A 17,340-nucleotide genomic window follows, 5' to 3' on the forward strand; every position below is an offset into this window, starting at 1 on the left:
AGTGCTGCTGGCGACAACTCCACAGCCTTGTTTTTATTGAGGAGATGATTGTTTAAAAGAAAAGTGCTGTTCTGTGTTACTGCTTGGAGATTTTCTAATGATAGCAGGTTGGTCTGTGCTTCAGCGTTCACATAGAATAAATGAAGAGGCATAAAGTTTCCCCTCGATTTGGACTACTGCAGTGTATATACAATATACGGTGACATCTCAGACTATTGCACAACACATGTATATTAATCTACATCAGTGAGGGAAATGAGGATAGAAGGAGATCCACAGTTTTCTATGCTAATTATTGCTGATGCATGATAGGCACAATAAACTTAAATATATAATGTGCTCTTAACACTGTACACTATCATAATCACTTATTACATACTGTTATGGATGAACTTGTAACTGAGTTTCCTTATACCCTGTAGACGAGCGTTGCCCTCATACAGTGATACAGATCAGGACAAGATGAGTGTTTTTGAGTCTCCTTCCATCCTCCTCACAAATAACAATCCTCTACAACTCATCAAGAGTAAGATAATGATCTTCTAGAGCTAGGAACATCCAGCTGTCTCAAAAATAACCTTCTCCAGACTAGTAAACACATGGGATTACACTTCAGTACAACATTAATCATTGTGGCATTGCACACACCTTAACCTCGAAGAGCCTATTACAAAGCAAAGCCTGTATCTAAGCCCACAGCGGACCAATCTTAGCTTCACTTCTTCATCTGTTGCCCTTTTCCGTCCCTACCTTTCTGCTCCTTTAATACCTTGACAGATGAAAAGGGATGGTCAAATCAGGTGAGACTCGCATTCCCATGATCCCTTCATCTCAGCTGGGACTCACAGTGAATTAACAGCGTGGATCCTTCGATGAGGAAGACCCACAGGTAGAGAGCGATGGAGCAGAGAAGGGGGGATAGAGGGATTCAGCTCTGGGGGTTAAGGTGTGATGAATGCTGCAACTACCAGCAGTGACTTTTCTCTCCCTCTTGACTTCCTCCGTTCTCTTCCTCCCTTTCTTCCTCTGTCTCCCTCTCTCCAAGCTGGGCCGGGGTTTCATTTTTTAGACAGGAGGATCTACGAGCTCACTGGATCATAGCTCGGACTCGGGCGAGCCGATGTTCTGGTAACCCGTCTTGGTGCTGGTGCCGTAGTTGGTGTTGGTCATCTCCTGAGTGCCGCCGGGCCCCAGGTAAGCGCGGTGGGGGGGCATCGGGGAGGGAGCCTCGCTGGGGTTCTTGCCGAGGATGAAGCGCTGCTCGTCCTGCTCCTCCAGGTTGGAGATGTCCTTCATCATGCCTTTACGGTAGGAGACGGACAGCTTGTTGGAGCCGTCTGAGATCAGGTTGAAGTGGCGGACAAGGAAGACAATGGGTAAAGGCAGCATGGCCACAACTATGAGGGCGTACGCCATGGTTAAAGCCCAGGGAGGGTAGCTCTGGAAATGCTCTGAGCCCTAGCAAAGGGGAAGAGGATGGTGAAAAAAAACAAACAAAGAGGTATGAGAAAAGCAGAGAAACTGGAAGATGTGGGAAGAGAGACAGCAGGTGAGGAGAGAATATGCACTGACACTTACCTCAGCCTCCACCCAGGCATTATATCCCGCAGGACTGACTGCCATCTCAATGACGGTGGCGATGATCAGCACCACTAAGACAGCTGGAGACACGTACCTCCACATGTAGTAATAGAAAGAGTATGGCCTGAAACCAAGCATGTCTTCCAGATCCTGCATGAACCTGTGATGAAAGACGAGGGAAGAAGGGAGGAGAACCAATCAGAACACGTCTCAATAAACATTTACACTGCTGACGTGTCCAAGCACAAAACACGCAGGTGTAACCAAAAGAAGTGCATGAGGCTGAATACCAATTAGCTGGTTCACTCCCAGAGTCGTGGTGTTGCTGACGTGGGCTAACTGTCAAGACTTACTGGGACACACGAGGAGCACAGAGCCATTGTCAGAGTTATTACTAACACCTGTGCTTCTACTCTACTAAGACAAGCCTTTCATCTGTTGACATGGCCTTGAGGCACCTTCGGCTGCCACAGCTCTGAGGTCAGTTTGCTCGGGGCTTTGGAGAGGTTTGGTTTCTTAGTCATAGTGATTCACAATAAACATAAACATCTTTCTCTTTGTGTAGTTATGTAGTAATACGTTTATATAGCTAATATGAGTCAATCAAATAGACTAATACTGGTTTGACTTAAACAAGCATTGTCTTCAGCAAGTCTTGTTAAAAAAAAATTTGTAAATGTAAAAAATGTAAATTGTATTATTTATTTTGCTAACAATAAGTAGTTTGATTTCATCCAACTGGTTACTATGTGTTTGTTTGGTTTATATGTGTGATGTGTTTGTTCACATTTCATGTTTCTAAATAAGAAATATGACATTTTTAAACACATTCTTTGATTTAGGACCCTTAGGCAGTGCCACAGTATCAATAGATTTTGGTGTTTGACCACAAACCAAATGCCACTGTGCTGACACGAGCCATGTGAGCCCAGTATCTAAAAACTTCTGCACATGCACATTTAAAAAGACACACTCTAGGTGAAAACTATATTGATTTGTGGTGAACTAAGGACAAAGAGGAATGTGTGAGACCACCAGTCTAGTTTTGAAACAGATCACAGAGCTTAAAAGTCAGACACTGCAAACGTTTTCTGGCATGAAGCATGTTTATAACCAAATATGGCTTCAGTCTACAGAACCAGTCGTGTTACCTCTTGGTGCCGTAGATCCAGGCTACAGAGATGTTCTCCAGGATCACCACCACCGTAAGAGGCAAACCAGCTGAGTAATCATCAAACATGGTGACAAAGTAGTTCCCTGAACGCTGCACAAACAGCAGGCCCAACAGGAAGGCTATGACACAGCAACCCACTGAAGGAGAGAAAAAGAAACAGTCACAATCAGAAACACTTGAATTTGATCAGAAACAAGATTTTTGAGGAGTAACCACAATCAGGACTCACCACACAGGATCTCCTTGCGGATCTTGAAAGCATCCAGTATGGGTGTGGTGATGCCGGTCATGGTGCCAATCATGCTTCCTAACCCCAAGTTGATGAGCATGAAGAAGAACATGACAGACCAGCAGGGACTGGCAGGGAAATGTGTCATGGCCTCCGTGAAGGCGATGAATGCCAGTCCAGTGCCCTGAACCGCCTGAATGATGGAGAGGAAAGAAAGAAGTTCATAGAGTTCAAAGGAGGCTAATGTGCTGCTGGGAAACATGCATCCTATCTGGAAAGTCACCCACTTAACTTCCATTTCTAGATTTATTAATTATAGGACACTTAAGGTGGTGAGCTCATACAGATGTTCCCCCAGTATGAGAGTAGATTGCATTTCAAATATCATCATCAATGAAAAACAGGCAAGTACTGTAGTATAAAAGATGACCTGGACACAAAACTAAAATAACCAATGACATCTAACATGAGTCACAAATCAGACAGTGGTAGATCAATGCAACTGATTACAGGACTATCAAATCAAAACCGGACAACTGGTTCAAATCGGTGTTTTTTTTTTAAAAGTGGGGCCCACAAAAAACAAGTAACAACACATCCAAACACAAACAGAATGTATGCCCATATGAAAATCTTATCATGTGGTCTGTGCCTGAAAATCTGAGGGCAATTGGTTAAGTAGATGTCAATGAAGCAGCATCAAAGAGCTCTTACCCTTGTTGAAAAGACCCAGTTGTCTGTATAGTAATTTACTGAGAAAATACTCACTGACTCTTTGAGACAGAACAGACTGAACAAGCAGTTTTTATATGCTTCAACACCACTAAAACTTTGTCCACCTCGGTTTGAAGCATATTAACTCTCATTGGTAAAAGTAACGTAACCTTGGGTTGAATTGATAACAATGATGATCATTTTGTTCATAGGGTATAATAATAGGTGCTCTCCATCTAACTGTCATTTTTCACAGGGCGAAGTCACTTCTCTTGTATTATTACATACACCTAAACTGCTTCTTGACATCACACCTGTTATTCAGTCCTATTCTTATCTCAGCCCCTAAAGTCTTGCCCTCTGACCTTGTTGAGCTCATCCTCCAGCAGGCAGGCGTCCAGACCGAGCTGGTCGAAGGTGTCCTCCTTCACTGTTTTAATGACTCCGTACATCTCTGCATAGTCCTGGGTTGACAGGTGTGAGAAGTTGATGTGAGGAGGGATGAGCTCTTTGCTCAGCACACCAGTGTTTAGGTAGCCCAGGATCTTCTCTGCATTCCTGCACCCCCGCACATTTGGAGAAGTGGAGAAGATGGAGATGTTAGTGACTGTAGTGATAAATATCTGCTACAGATACAGAAAGCTCTTGTGTTACAGCAAGACAAACTCACTCGACAACACACTTCTCGTTCATCACATTCGCCTTGAACCCCAGGACGGCAAACACCACTAAAGTGGCCAGGATGGAGGTAACGAAGTTGATGATGGAGACCAGTGCTGCATCGAAGTGGCAGTTGTTGTCTCGCTTGTTGTAGCTGGAGAAAGCGATGACGCCTCCAAAGCCTAAGCCGAGGGCAAAGAAGACCTGTGTGGCCGCCTCTCTCCACACCTGGGGCTCCAACATCTTCTCTAGCTGGAGACAAGAAGGGGAAACATTGTGACGGATTAGTGACAGCTAAAGCTTTTCTATATCAGCCTTAAAGAAATGTTGTTTTTTGTCACAATTTGAAACTGATATTTTGTATATCAACATATTTTGCCCTGTAATTCACCACATTTAATATCTTCTAGTAGGTACAAGATGAGTTTGTACTAACAGAACCACATATATAGACTCCGTACATGCGATAGATCGTCAAGTTACAATATACTGCATTATGAGATGCTCCATCAGCTTCATCAGACATTGAATTATGACCTGAGAGTTTATGTTTATCTCAGTGTTTTATAGAAGCAATAAAACAGTGGATCTCTCTCGTCCGTTGTTTTCTAATAGCACAGTAATTCACAGTTAGTAATGGTGCTGCTTGGTTTCTTTCTTTTATATGCAGTCACATACATTCACCACTAGAGGGAGATATCAACCCAAAACTTGACATAATGTGGGTATTTTTGACATTTCCAATGAGTGGATCTGAATGGCCTTGATGGTAAAGTAGCTGAAACCAAAAGGCTCTCGAGTGTGAACAGCTTGCACAGACAAAGTGTTAGTTAAATTATCTGTCTGGCCAACAGTTTGTGAATGAATGATCAGGACAGAAAGAGAAGCAAGGCTGAGACTACTTTTTCCCCTTCACCACAATTAAATTCACAACCACAATAAATTATCACCTAATTTTTCATTCTGTACGTTTCCTCTATTTGCAGAGACAGCTCTCGTTAACAGCTTTTTCTCTTATGCTGGTGAAAATCGCCAGCGTTTTCCCGTCTCACCTTAGGGGTGAACATGTGAGCGATGCCGTCCACTGCTCCCTTCATCATCAAACCTCGCACCAGGAAGCAGAAAAGCACCACATACGGGAAGAGAGAGCTGAAGTACATCACCTAGGAGAGAGACAGAGAGAGAGAAAGTCAAGTACATCACACTGCGTTGCCATGGATATGCTTGCCTGAGGCCTCACACATGGAGGAGGACCTGCAACAATAAACGTACACTCGATGAATAAATCCAGAACCTGCTCTCTGTTTGCTTGGCACTGAATCTGTGAACTCTTACCAAATGTGAAGAAGGCTCGTTGAGGTTTGGGGAGATGAGTCAAAAATCTTTCCTACATCATTTTGGGGAACCACTGCAGCGCGGACTATGATAATTGGATTACTAAATTTAATGTTTAAAAAACCGTGTCGGATCTTGGCGATCTGCTCTCTGCTGTTTATTTTCCCATTGAAACTGTGGGCTGGATGTTGCGTTGTGGTATATGACTCACCCTCTGGATCGAGATTACAGGATGTTGTTACAGTTGTTGCCAAACTGAGCATTTTCCATCTGCATCCTGAACAAGTCTTTGCGTGGTTCGGCTTAAGCTTATTAATGTTGCATGTCTCTCTCTTCCATAATATAGATGAGATCCAAAAATAGACAAGTGCTGATGACAGGATTTAGAGTATTGACTTTGACTGAAAAGCATTAGCAAAGTGAGTAAACACTCACCGATCAGGATGAATCAGAGGTTAAAAATAGGATTTTGAAGCCTTTGTTGACATTATTTACCGTGTACGCTTCTTTAGTTTATATTGAGGTAGGTTAAATGCACAGAGCCACTCTTTGTAGTTTGCACATCCAACCCCTGCTGTGAAGCCATGGAGACCCCCTACCTTCCCAGAGGACTGGATGCCCCTGATGACTGCCAGGCAGACCAAGATCCAAGCCACCAGCAGGGACAGGGTCATCTTCCAGTTCAGGCCGCCGGTGTCGTCGATGCTGCTGGTTATGTTGAGAGTCTGGCGGTACCAGAAATAAGTGGTGGCTGAGCTCTTGTCACACTCCGGCTCCACGACTGCAACGGCAACAAGGTAAATGCAGGAAATGACATGAACAGTGCTACAACAGTGAAGTCTGCACACAACTGGGTGACAAGTTTTGTGGCAAATTTAAAATGTATCTTGGTGGAAAGTGTCAAAATAAAAGTAGCAATACTACAACATAAACATAATCCAAGAAGTTAAAGCCTCATGTTAAAAAAATTATCAAAATAAAAGTACAGAAACAGGTAACACATCAAACGTCACAAGGCTCCATCTATTCAATGAATTATTATTACTGATGCATTTGTATGAACAGTATTTTATCTTTGAAGCAGGTTGAGTTGAAGCTCATTAGTGCTTGTTTAGAAATGTTAAAAACTCAATTTCAAGAAATGCATGACAGAGAAAAAATCTGACTAGTTTCTAAAAGAGATCAATTTGTTTCTAGTCTTTTCTAAGAGAAGTGTAATTTTCCTGAATTCAATACAACACAATCTCATTCTTTTGATTTCAAGACACTGATGTTCTTAAAAAAAACTCCTCCAATAAGTTTATTTGTATTGAATGACTGTTAGAGGACTAGGCTAAATCAATTATTTGTTCAACTTTTTCACTTTTCAAGACCAATAAATAACATATCTCATTACAGTATCAATATACTGTAAAATTAACTGGAAACTCTTTTGATAATTGATAAATAATTTAAATAAAAAAGTTATTCAATGCCTGCCTCTAAAATATTTGCTGATTTTGTTTGGATATAGAATTCAGATAAATGTCGTGGAATAAAATGGAGAATAAACGTGAAGGAGAAAAAAATGGTGCATCAAAATTGGTAAATTACTTGTGTAAACAGACTGTACTTTCCATCGCTGCACATAGCTAGACTAAATCCTGCTGGACGCTCCACAGAATCCCCACTGCTCTCATAATCATAAGCAGAGTCGACATCCTGCCCTCAAATGCTAATGAAAGCTGATGCCCTTTACTCTGCCAAAGCCTGTACGCTCCTCCGCCACAGCTTCCAGCCATTCGAGGTACTGACACCGTCGGTCGGGTCATACTAACTGACAGGCTTTGCCAGCAGAGTTGCAGGCCCATCCTGGCTGTAGAGACGGCAAAACCACTTGTCTGTTTGCCTGCAGAGATACTGCATCTTGACTGCACAGCTGCTTCCATGCAAAGAGAAGTTCTGCAGCTTTAAGCACCGCCCTGCCTGTGTGTCTGCACCAGCTGAGGTATATCGCTGAATATGGGATTTTAGGATTCTGCAGTTTTCATATTTAATCTGCTCGATGTCAAGAGCTTTACAAAAAAAAAATAGCTGTGTATCGTCGTTGCTGTAGGCTACATCTCTGTACATACTTTCAGTACTTTTCTGTAGACACTGTATTGTGTTTTGGTGACTCACTGGCTTGGGTTCCATTTCTCCTGATGGGGCACTCAGCCCAAGGCAGCGGATACTGGAAAGACTGGAAGAAATAGAAGATGCTCCAGCCGATAATCACATTATAATAGAGGCCCACAAAACCGCAAACCTGAGGGAAAATAAGAGAAAACAACATCATGTCTCACTCCTAAAAACTATGAAACAAACATACAAACAGTGCAGGAAAAGTGCAGTTTAGTGGTGAACGCCTCTTCTTAAGGCAGGGCACAGACGCTGAGCACACAGCTTAAGAGTCAGAGACGTATGAATTATTGAGCTGTTTGCTCTCAGCGGCTAAGGCTGGGGTCCTCTTTGAGAAGGTATTTATAGCTCCTGAATCTCCCTCTGCCACATCTGAGCTGCCACACGCCTCACTGCCCCAGGTCAGGCCTTTCCTTCCCCATGTTTACACTAGAATGATGAAATCTCAATGAGAATGACTGACAGCGCCCCATAGATCACTGACTGACTGACTGACTCCAACTCTGAATATATTTTAGGCTGATGACCCTGATGGGATGAGGATGTAATGGGTCACTACTCCTGCTGATGCTGGGGACAGATTATGACAGTGATCAGCACTGGTCTTTGCATGCCACTGGCTGTAGAGCATCAAGGAGAAGTAATAGAAGCAGGCAGAAGACTGAGGTGCACGGCACGTTTGTTGTCTCTGCACATAACATGTCTAACATTGAGCCAAGTTGTGGTAAGTCAGCGTCATAAATCAACAATTACATAAAAAGGAGTCCCTGTATCTAAACACACATTACATCTCGCCGCAGATCATTATTAACATACAATAAGTATCGTATTGATGTGCAGTATATCATTATAAACATCATAAGCTGTCGCGAACACATTTATTAATGATTAATTAACCATTTATTAATGCTTACCAGGTCAGAAAGAAACCTATTAAAGGAATAAAGATGTAATTGGCTGTCCAATGTTTGACTTTCCATACAGTTATAACATCAATCAGTAACATCTTATCGCTGACATGTACATCACTGATAAATGTTTCTCTCTGGGTGGCAGTGAAATATCTCAGCAACATTCATGGTGCCCAGAGGATGAATCCTATAATGACTTGAGATAACTTCTGTCTTCTCCTCTTGTCCTGTGTGGTTGATGGAGATTTTGAGACTAGACCATTATTGGAGGACTGCCATCAAATATGGTGCAGACATTTATGTTCCCCAAAGGATCAATTATCTGTTCAAAGTTCAAATTCATCAAATACTTAAGTTTATGACTAAAGACTTAAGTATCTCTAATCAGCCTCGGCTGCACTTTGTGCAAAGCTACAGTAATTGTGAAGTGTTATCATGCTAACCCGATACGCCACATGCATTACACAGCATGGTTGTAAACTAAGAACTGCATCAGTTAATCAAAATTGTAATTCTCCTGTAAATTAATACATGATAAGTCGCACTCTACAGCATTTCCACTAACAAGACGTCAAAACAATGACTTCATATCAGCACTTGCCATCAAGCTGGAAACCCCGATGCCTCCCAGCTGTGGGTAGACGTAGTTCCACACGCCGATGCTGCCACGTCGGATCCTCTGACCCACCGCCAGCTCCAGGAAGAACAATGGGATGCCAATGAGCAGGAGGAGAATAGAGTAGGGCACCAGGTAAGCACCTGAGACAAAGGAGGGCAAAAGGTAAAAGGAGGAATTACTAATGATGTACTGCTACATTGCTCTTTTTTTATGTTTGAAATCCATGCATAGTAAAAGACAAAGAGACATTGTGGGACAATTTAATTTTCTCTGTAAGGTATACTATTTTTAAAATCTCTTTATCCTCCAGCTGTTTAACTTTTCATTCTCATCTGTCTTCTTTTTACTGAAGTCTTCATTTTTAACGTACATTGACCGCTTTTGTCAGGTATGTTTGTCATTTTTGCTTTTTGGAGAATAGGACAATGGAGAGAACGAGAGAGTGTTCAGTCCTGCTTACGTCAAGACATGAAAGGGCACCATGGTGACAAAACCATCCAAACCCACAGAGGACGTGCTCACGGTAATGGACAGCCACGATGCGGAGCCTGTTTTCCAGACTAAAAACAAATGACTGTGACGTTTGACTCGATCAAAAACACTGATAACGTTGTGAGTGGCTATTAGAGCCAGCAGCAGACAAAGGAAACAAAGAAAGGCACACAGTGTCATGTTCCACAGTGGTATTATTATCTGGATTGTTAGAAGTGAGTGCTGCTGGTTGCTTATACAGATCTTTGGTGTCTATTCTGGGCAAACACACAGAGAAGAGGAAAATCAAATGTATGATGAGGAGCTGCAGAGATAACTGCACACTGTGTTGTTTTTTCTTTTTCAAATATCTGACATCCTGGTGAAGACACTTTAAATATGAATTACCATCTACAAGGTTTCAGCCCACCAGCAATAGGTCTCTGGGATGGTGCAGTTGACTGGTGAGGCTGTTACATAATTAAGACCAGAAATAGATAGAGTTATTTTTGGGAGGACAGCAAGAAAGTTCCGGCCTGGTGCCATGAAGTTTACGTGTTTTCTTGATAACTAGGTGGGTTCTGTCGGGGTTCCTCGCACTATATGGCTCCAGCCAGTCCCAGCTGACCCTGCAGGGATAAGTGGTATCATGGATCGACATTTCTTTGGCCATTTTTGCCTTTATTATATCAGGAGGCTGATGTACAGGGTGAGCCACCCGAGTACCCCTTTCTAGGGTTTAAAACACTCTTCATTACAGTATGTTATCATTTATATGACATGACTGCGCTGAGATTAATCCAGAATAAGTATAGAGAAGCCACATCCCTCACCACTTGGTCATCACAAATTAACATTTAAGCCACTAGTGGTTTACTCAGGACCGCTGTGGCATGTGGCGTGGATAAATGTTAACAGACTGAAATCGGGTTCCACCAGGAGACACAAGTAGGATAATACAAATTAATTGAATTGAATTATTTATCTGTACAACAGAATCATTTTATAGTAACTGTTTGTGACTGCCAGTGCTTGACCGAGGGAGGTTTGTCAACATGATAAGTTTGTAATATTGTAGTGAACTCTGTGAGAGAGAGAGAGAAAGAGAGAGAGAGAGAGAGAAAAATAATGGATAAAGATGGACAAGGGACAAGCCCAGACAAGACAATGCAGCATCCATCTCTGAGTCAGCGCTGGATACACACAGGTACATGCACACACACTGATTAAAAAACACTTCAGTCTTGTTATATCATTCATTTCAAATGCCCTCTTTACACTCACACCTCCCACACAAGCTAGAACCAACAATATCTGAAAGCCCAGAAAATCAGTATTTACTCTTCCTCTTCCTCCATCTTAGTCATCACCACCCTCTCATCTCATCACAATGCCTGTTAATCAGAGCGCCGAAGAGGCTGAGAAACCTGCAAGAGAAGCAAATAAAGACTAATCTCTGCATGATAATGGCCCTCTCATTGGTATCGCATCTTGCCGAGCTGAAATGGCCTCATCTTGCAGCTGCTGATAGCACAACTTCCCCACGACAGGTTGAGGAGACTTCTCCTCTGCCTCACACCATTAGTCAGCTAATTGGTTGACAGGCCTCGATTTATCAAAGAGGAGAAGGTTGCAGTCAAGAAGTGAACTGACTAAGGCTTTTGGACAAATCATGTTCACTGCAATTAACTGTTTTCTGTTAAAGTGTATAAGATAGGATATAAATCTAAACACTTACATAATTGATTTTGTTATAATTCTAATTGATTACAACCACTGATTTGTCAAATTTGTCATTGCATCTCCACCATAGTCTCCACCAACAGTTACAATCAAATTACAGTACTATCCAGCCGTGAAGACAGTTAGATGAGACCATGATACCACTATGTCTGTGTGATGAAGGTAAAGCAGGAGCCAGCAGAAGGATATCTTATCTCTGCATAAAGTCTCTGTCCAAACGTAACACAATCTGCCCCTAAAGTTCGCCAATTTAATTGTCATATCGTGTTTGTGTAAAGGATAAGATAACCGTCTGTTGGCTGTAGCATCATCTTTATTGTACAGACATGAGAGTGCAGTGTGATGTGAAACCTCCATATAGTTCCTGCCAGGAAAACCAGAACGTGAACAAGATATGCTGATCTACTGCAGATAAAATAAGTATTTACACATGATACGAGCGAACAGATTTTCGCTGTCACCTTGTGGATTACTTCTCACTATGTTTACTCCTCTGTCTGTCTGGAAAGCAGATGGGAAGTGGACCAGGACAACGATGCATCTGTACATTGCTTACACATGTAGCGGTTTGTCAATACTGAATATTTGGCGAATTATACTCTCACCTCACTGGGCTTCACACAGGTTTGAGTAACTGTCAGTATTGTTTCAACTCCAGACAGAGAGCAAAGAAAAGTACTGAATGACTTCATCTGGTGATGACTGGGCAAAATAACAGCTCAATTAACTGAAATTGCTAAACTATTTATTTCTGTGATGTGATGCAAATGAGATTGCAACATTTAATTTCATACCAATCACCCAGACCACTGGGCAGTCTCAGTCAAATCAAGTCTGAGCAAATAGTTTGAGATCCTGGACAAAAACTGTGGACAGTGAACAAATCCCTATCTTAAACAACAAAACCTAAATGGTTATATACCATTAAGTTAACTACTCCCATCTGGTACTCCTTTTTTTTTTTTTTAAAGGATTTTACAGGACTAATAAAAAAAATTCACATTAACAGCCTTGACTCAGCACAACGTTTCTTGTTGTTAACAATTACTCAGCACCCCGAGGGTACACATGTTCACCCTGGGTGGCCTAATTAGGAACTGACTTCCAAACCCAGGAAGTGTTACTACGCTTTGCACATTGGTCTACACGATGCTCTTTGGTTTGTGTGGCTCAGACAGAGTTTCAATTACTGAAATACAACACAATCATGTGCAGACATCCATTCACCTACCTCCACCGTTCTTCTGGCAAAGGTAGGGGAACCTCCAGACGTTACCCAGACCCACAGAGAAGCCCACCTGGGCCAGGATGTACTCCAGCTTGTTGTTCCAAGCCGGTCGGCCATCCTCGGCGTCCGGGTCAGGAGAAGGCAGCAGGGCCTTTACTGGAGCGGTTGAGCCGGGACTGAGGCCCATACTCATCTGGCTGCTCTTATAGTCCATGGGGTGCTCCAGAGACAGCAGATCGGCCACAGACTCGGTGACGGGCTCATTGCTGTGCTCCCGCTGGGTCACCTTGGTGTTCTTTGGCATGGCTGCGGCACAGGAGCTCCTTCAGACGGGTGAAGGTGGTGTCGGCAAGAAGAGGAGAGCGTGAGATGAGGAGGTGGAAGAGGCTGGGGAAGTGCCAGGGAAAGAAAGTTGTGCTTTTTCTTTTTAATCTGTGGAGAGACAGACAGGAAATGTAAGAGTTTTGCAAAAGCACTTTTGCACAGGTTACAACTTAGATGTTATTACAACTTTTTAACTTTGAATGAAAAGTCCAGGTCTTTCTGTGAATTTCTGTGACTCTCCCTCATTATTTGGTTGCCTTTGCCCTTAAATAATAAACAGTAAAGGTGAGGGTGTTTAATGTCGTGTTTGGACTATTAAAAAATGCCCTAAGGCTCCAGTTTCTTACATGTGACTGTTTGCTGGTTTAATCACTTCTATGACTGGGATTTGTAAAATGAGTTTGACAAAACAAAATATCTGGACTTTGACACTTTTTTTTATAATGAGAAAATACTGAAATTAAAGAAACACTTCAGACAAGATACTGAACCCATCCTAATCATGCCCAATGCTTTTCCTGCTGGCTACTAAGTGCATACAGTAGCTCATGACACACAGACTATTTTAAAATGGTGGAAAAACTGCAGCACTTTAGAGCCACGAGTGAGGTATTTCAGTAATCCACTTCATTATGGTGAACGAGACACACAGATTGAATTACAATCCATTTCACAGCAGAGCCCATTATACTAAAGTTGAATCATGTGAATAGCATGAACAGCAGTGGGCAGTCTGTGTGTGTGTGTGTGTGTGTGTGTGTGTGTGTGTGTGTGTGTGTGTGTGTGTGTGTGTGTGTACTACTGATCTCAGGAGAATGAACTGCAATAAAACTGAAACCTCTAAGCACAGATTTCACCAGTTATTAGTCTCTGTCCTGTGCTCCAGCATTGACTGGCTGTTCTCCCACACAGAGGAAAACCTGTCGGGAAAGTTTGTCTCTCTCTCTTGCATGTGTTAGATCATCAGATGCCCCTTGAATAAAATTAAAAAAAAAACAAAACCCTACACTCCTGTGTGGACCGCTTCCCTGGTGTAGACCTCAATGCAGCATAAGAGCTGCTGCTGCAGCAGAAAGTCCAGAGGCTCTGAAACTCCTGCATTATGAATAGGCTTTTTTACAGGTAGCTGCTGCTATTTGTTTCAGCAGCAGCAGTAAACCATCCTGACAAGTTTCATCTGGTGGCATGTATACACACATTGATTACAAACTTTCTCCATCTTCTTTTTATTCCCCTTTAATACTGCATATTGAATTTGTTGTGTGAAACAGCAAATCTCCTCTTTTATGATCTTAATGGAGGCAACATTAACTCTATAACGCTATAAAACCCTGTAAACACTGGAGACCGGAACATTTTAGATTAAAATGGTAATTGGTCGCTGCGAGCATGAAACACTCAAAATGTCAAGATGCTTGTGTGGACTGGTGTTTGAAATTACATGAAAACAGCGAGTGAGACAGTTGGCATTTACTCTATGTGAACTAATTACGGTACGGTCGGCTTAAAAATGAATGAGCTGTGTGGAATGAACAAGGTCTGACTTTTTTTTAGATTGTGGCAGCTCAAGGACAGGGAACAGAAAGCAGAGGTGTTTGATCTGGAGACAAGGCCTCTAATCTGAAAACAGATCCTGGAATCAGAGCTCGGCTTTTATTCGCAGTGACTTCTCAAGAACGGTTGCCAGCCGGCCGACCTCTAAAGCCCACACAGAAGCCGTATGAGCAGCACGCACATCACATTCCTTAACAGTGGCGATGAGCCCCTGCAGTCACGACACGCAGCGGCTCTGAGGCTGCGAGCTTCAACACAGATCCCAGAGCAGTAGTGACCTTTTTCCACAGCGGTCTACAACTACACGACTCTGAGTCATCGCTGAGCATTGTCTGAATGAGGTGTGAGGCTATGATGTGCGTGTTTGCAAACAAAAATGAGTTTTTGGGTGAAGTTGCTGAGTGGTTGTTTTTCTAAAGCTACGAGGAGTTGGAACGCTGGGAGAGTGCTGACACATTGTTTTGCCCTACTTTTCAAATCAATGGAAATGTAAGTATAGTTAGTAACAAGCTGCCCCAGTTACTACTTATGGGTTAAGATGATGGCTGATGGATTTTCACTCCTACTCTGTAATCATGTGAAGTGGAGGTTTTCAATGTTGATGCAGAAACACACCAGCAATTTTCAGAGTTTCACAGTATGTGCTGACATAGATGGCACATTAGAGAGCCAGCAGGACTTCACATAGAGTACAGAGAGCTGTTACAGAGTAAGACTGAGTAATCACTGTCTGTCTAAGGGGGTGGTGGCAAGTGGCCAGAAGCGTTTCACTTTTCCATGGTGCTCTGAAAACATGTGCGGAGGAGAGAAAGATGCATGAAAAACACAAGACTTGCTGAGGAACATATTAATGTAAAAGAGAAGCTGCTGCAGACAGTGAGGTACGTACTGTTAAAAGTGATGGGAGTGGTGATAACAGACCCCATGTGACAGACATGTGCATAAGACCCCAGGGAGCCAGATGTGTGTTCATGTAACTATTTATATTCTTAAGTCTCCATAGACAGTTTGGTGTTAATTATGCACCAGCACAGGTTCTCTATCTCTGATAAAGATGCTCCACTTTTATCTAGTCTGGTTGCTAAGCGATGGCTCTTCCTGCAAAAAATTGAAATCCCATCCCTGCAGCATCAGTGGTCGCCTGCCTCTCCTCCCACAATCTCACACAGACAATCGTGATATTCCCTGAAGGACAGCTGCAAATAACATGCTGTGTACTGCTGTGACAGGGCTGCAGGAGGGGTTGTGGGCTGGGGGGGTGGGGGTGGGGATGGGAGGGGGTATACTGTGGCCAAGCTGGATGCAATAATAGTCTACTGTGGGATCTATTGCAGTGTCAATCGGGCAGATATCACAGGCCGATTCAAGCTTTCACATCTTAGCCATCTGGATAGAAAAGGGGGTGTCATTGTAAATATGATGTCTGCACAGACACCACCCAGCTCCATCCTCACTGGGATTTGATCCTGCAGCATCATTGATAATGACAGCCAGCACCTGCATGCCTATGTTCAGGCATCTTTGTCACACACAGGCCCTTGTGTAGCTAGAGGACTGACTCTACGGTGGATATACTGTATAACCTCTGATGATTTGTCAAGGTCAAATGAATCACCTGACAGCAGCGATGCCGGAACACAAGCAGCACCGACACAAGTCAGCAGGTGATGAGCGGCCGCGCACTATTTGTGACGGACGGTCGAGTCAAATTGTGAAGACACGTCGTCAAACGCGGAGGATTAATAAGCGACGCTCACCGTCAATGTCGCGGCGACATCACCATTTGTCAGGTTGACGAGGTAAAATCCTGAAGCAGGTATCTAATCAAGTGCTTTGCGCAGGGGTGTGAATGAATGGTTGCTATCGGTTATTCAGACGATTAACAACTCGTTATTATTCATCACAGGTGAAAAGGCAAACGTGAATTTCGGCTGATCATGCAGTGAAAACGATCACAGGCAGGAGAGTCGGTCTTACCTCGTGTAGAGAGCAGATCGGATTGTAACGTCCGAGTCAACGTGACGGTATGAATCCAAAGTGAGTGCACGGTGTCTTCACTCCGTGTGCAACATCTCTGAGCGCAAAGAGATGCGAGATGCGAAATCACAAAGCTTCCCCTCGCACAGGGCGCATGGTGCGTAAAGTCTGACGCAGGAGCTCAGCTCACCGCCTGCTGCCTCAAGTTTGGTCACTCACTGTAATAACATTAACGCCAGTAATGGCTTCTTGTCGGAATCGTTCGTCTTTAAAACGATGGTCTGCAGCTCTACAGTCACACTTCTGGTTTCCACGTGGCTGTGGCTGTGGCTGTGTTGTGGGATAAATGAGCCGCCGCCACCCCCTCGCTCCATAGGATGAAGAAATTACTATGGCAAGTCACGACGAAGTCTGACGCAGGCTTGACTCACCCGCTCGTGCTCACGTCAGCAGCGGATCCAGAAAGAAACATCTGCAGTGTTCCCGGGACGATAATAAAAGTACCACACAGGTCGATTTCACTCAGGTTCATCACAACAAGTGATTGAATAGATGCAGCTTGTGCAAATAGTGTTGGGATTAGTAAAATGCTCTCCCAGCTGCCCCCTAAACCTAACAATACATCATCATCATCATCATCATTATTATTATTATAAGATT

The 17,340-nt window shown here is 43.1% G+C and overlaps 1 protein-coding gene across 1 annotated transcript; it reads right to left on the reverse strand.

The window, feature by feature from the left end:
• Positions 1-469: 469 nt before the first annotated feature.
• Positions 470-17,131, reverse strand: slc6a17 (solute carrier family 6 member 17). Its single transcript, XM_085781836.1, has 12 exons — positions 16,681-17,131; positions 12,829-13,257; positions 9,366-9,523; positions 7,854-7,980; positions 6,293-6,474; positions 5,411-5,521; positions 4,369-4,610; positions 4,064-4,256; positions 2,985-3,177; positions 2,733-2,892; positions 1,579-1,741; positions 470-1,458 (listed from the first exon to the last, which is right to left on the reverse strand). The coding sequence occupies exons 2-12, from the start codon at positions 13,127-13,129 to the stop codon at positions 1,096-1,098; spliced, it is 2,193 nt and encodes a 730-aa protein (XP_085637962.1). The 5' UTR covers positions 13,130-13,257; positions 16,681-17,131; the 3' UTR covers positions 470-1,095.
• Between the last annotated feature and the right edge of the window lie 209 nt (positions 17,132-17,340).

This window comes from Trachurus japonicus, chromosome 7, assembly GCF_045865225.1.
Source record: "Trachurus japonicus isolate A0001 chromosome 7, Traja_1.0".
Taxonomy (NCBI): Eukaryota; Metazoa; Chordata; class Actinopteri; order Carangiformes; family Carangidae; genus Trachurus; species Trachurus japonicus.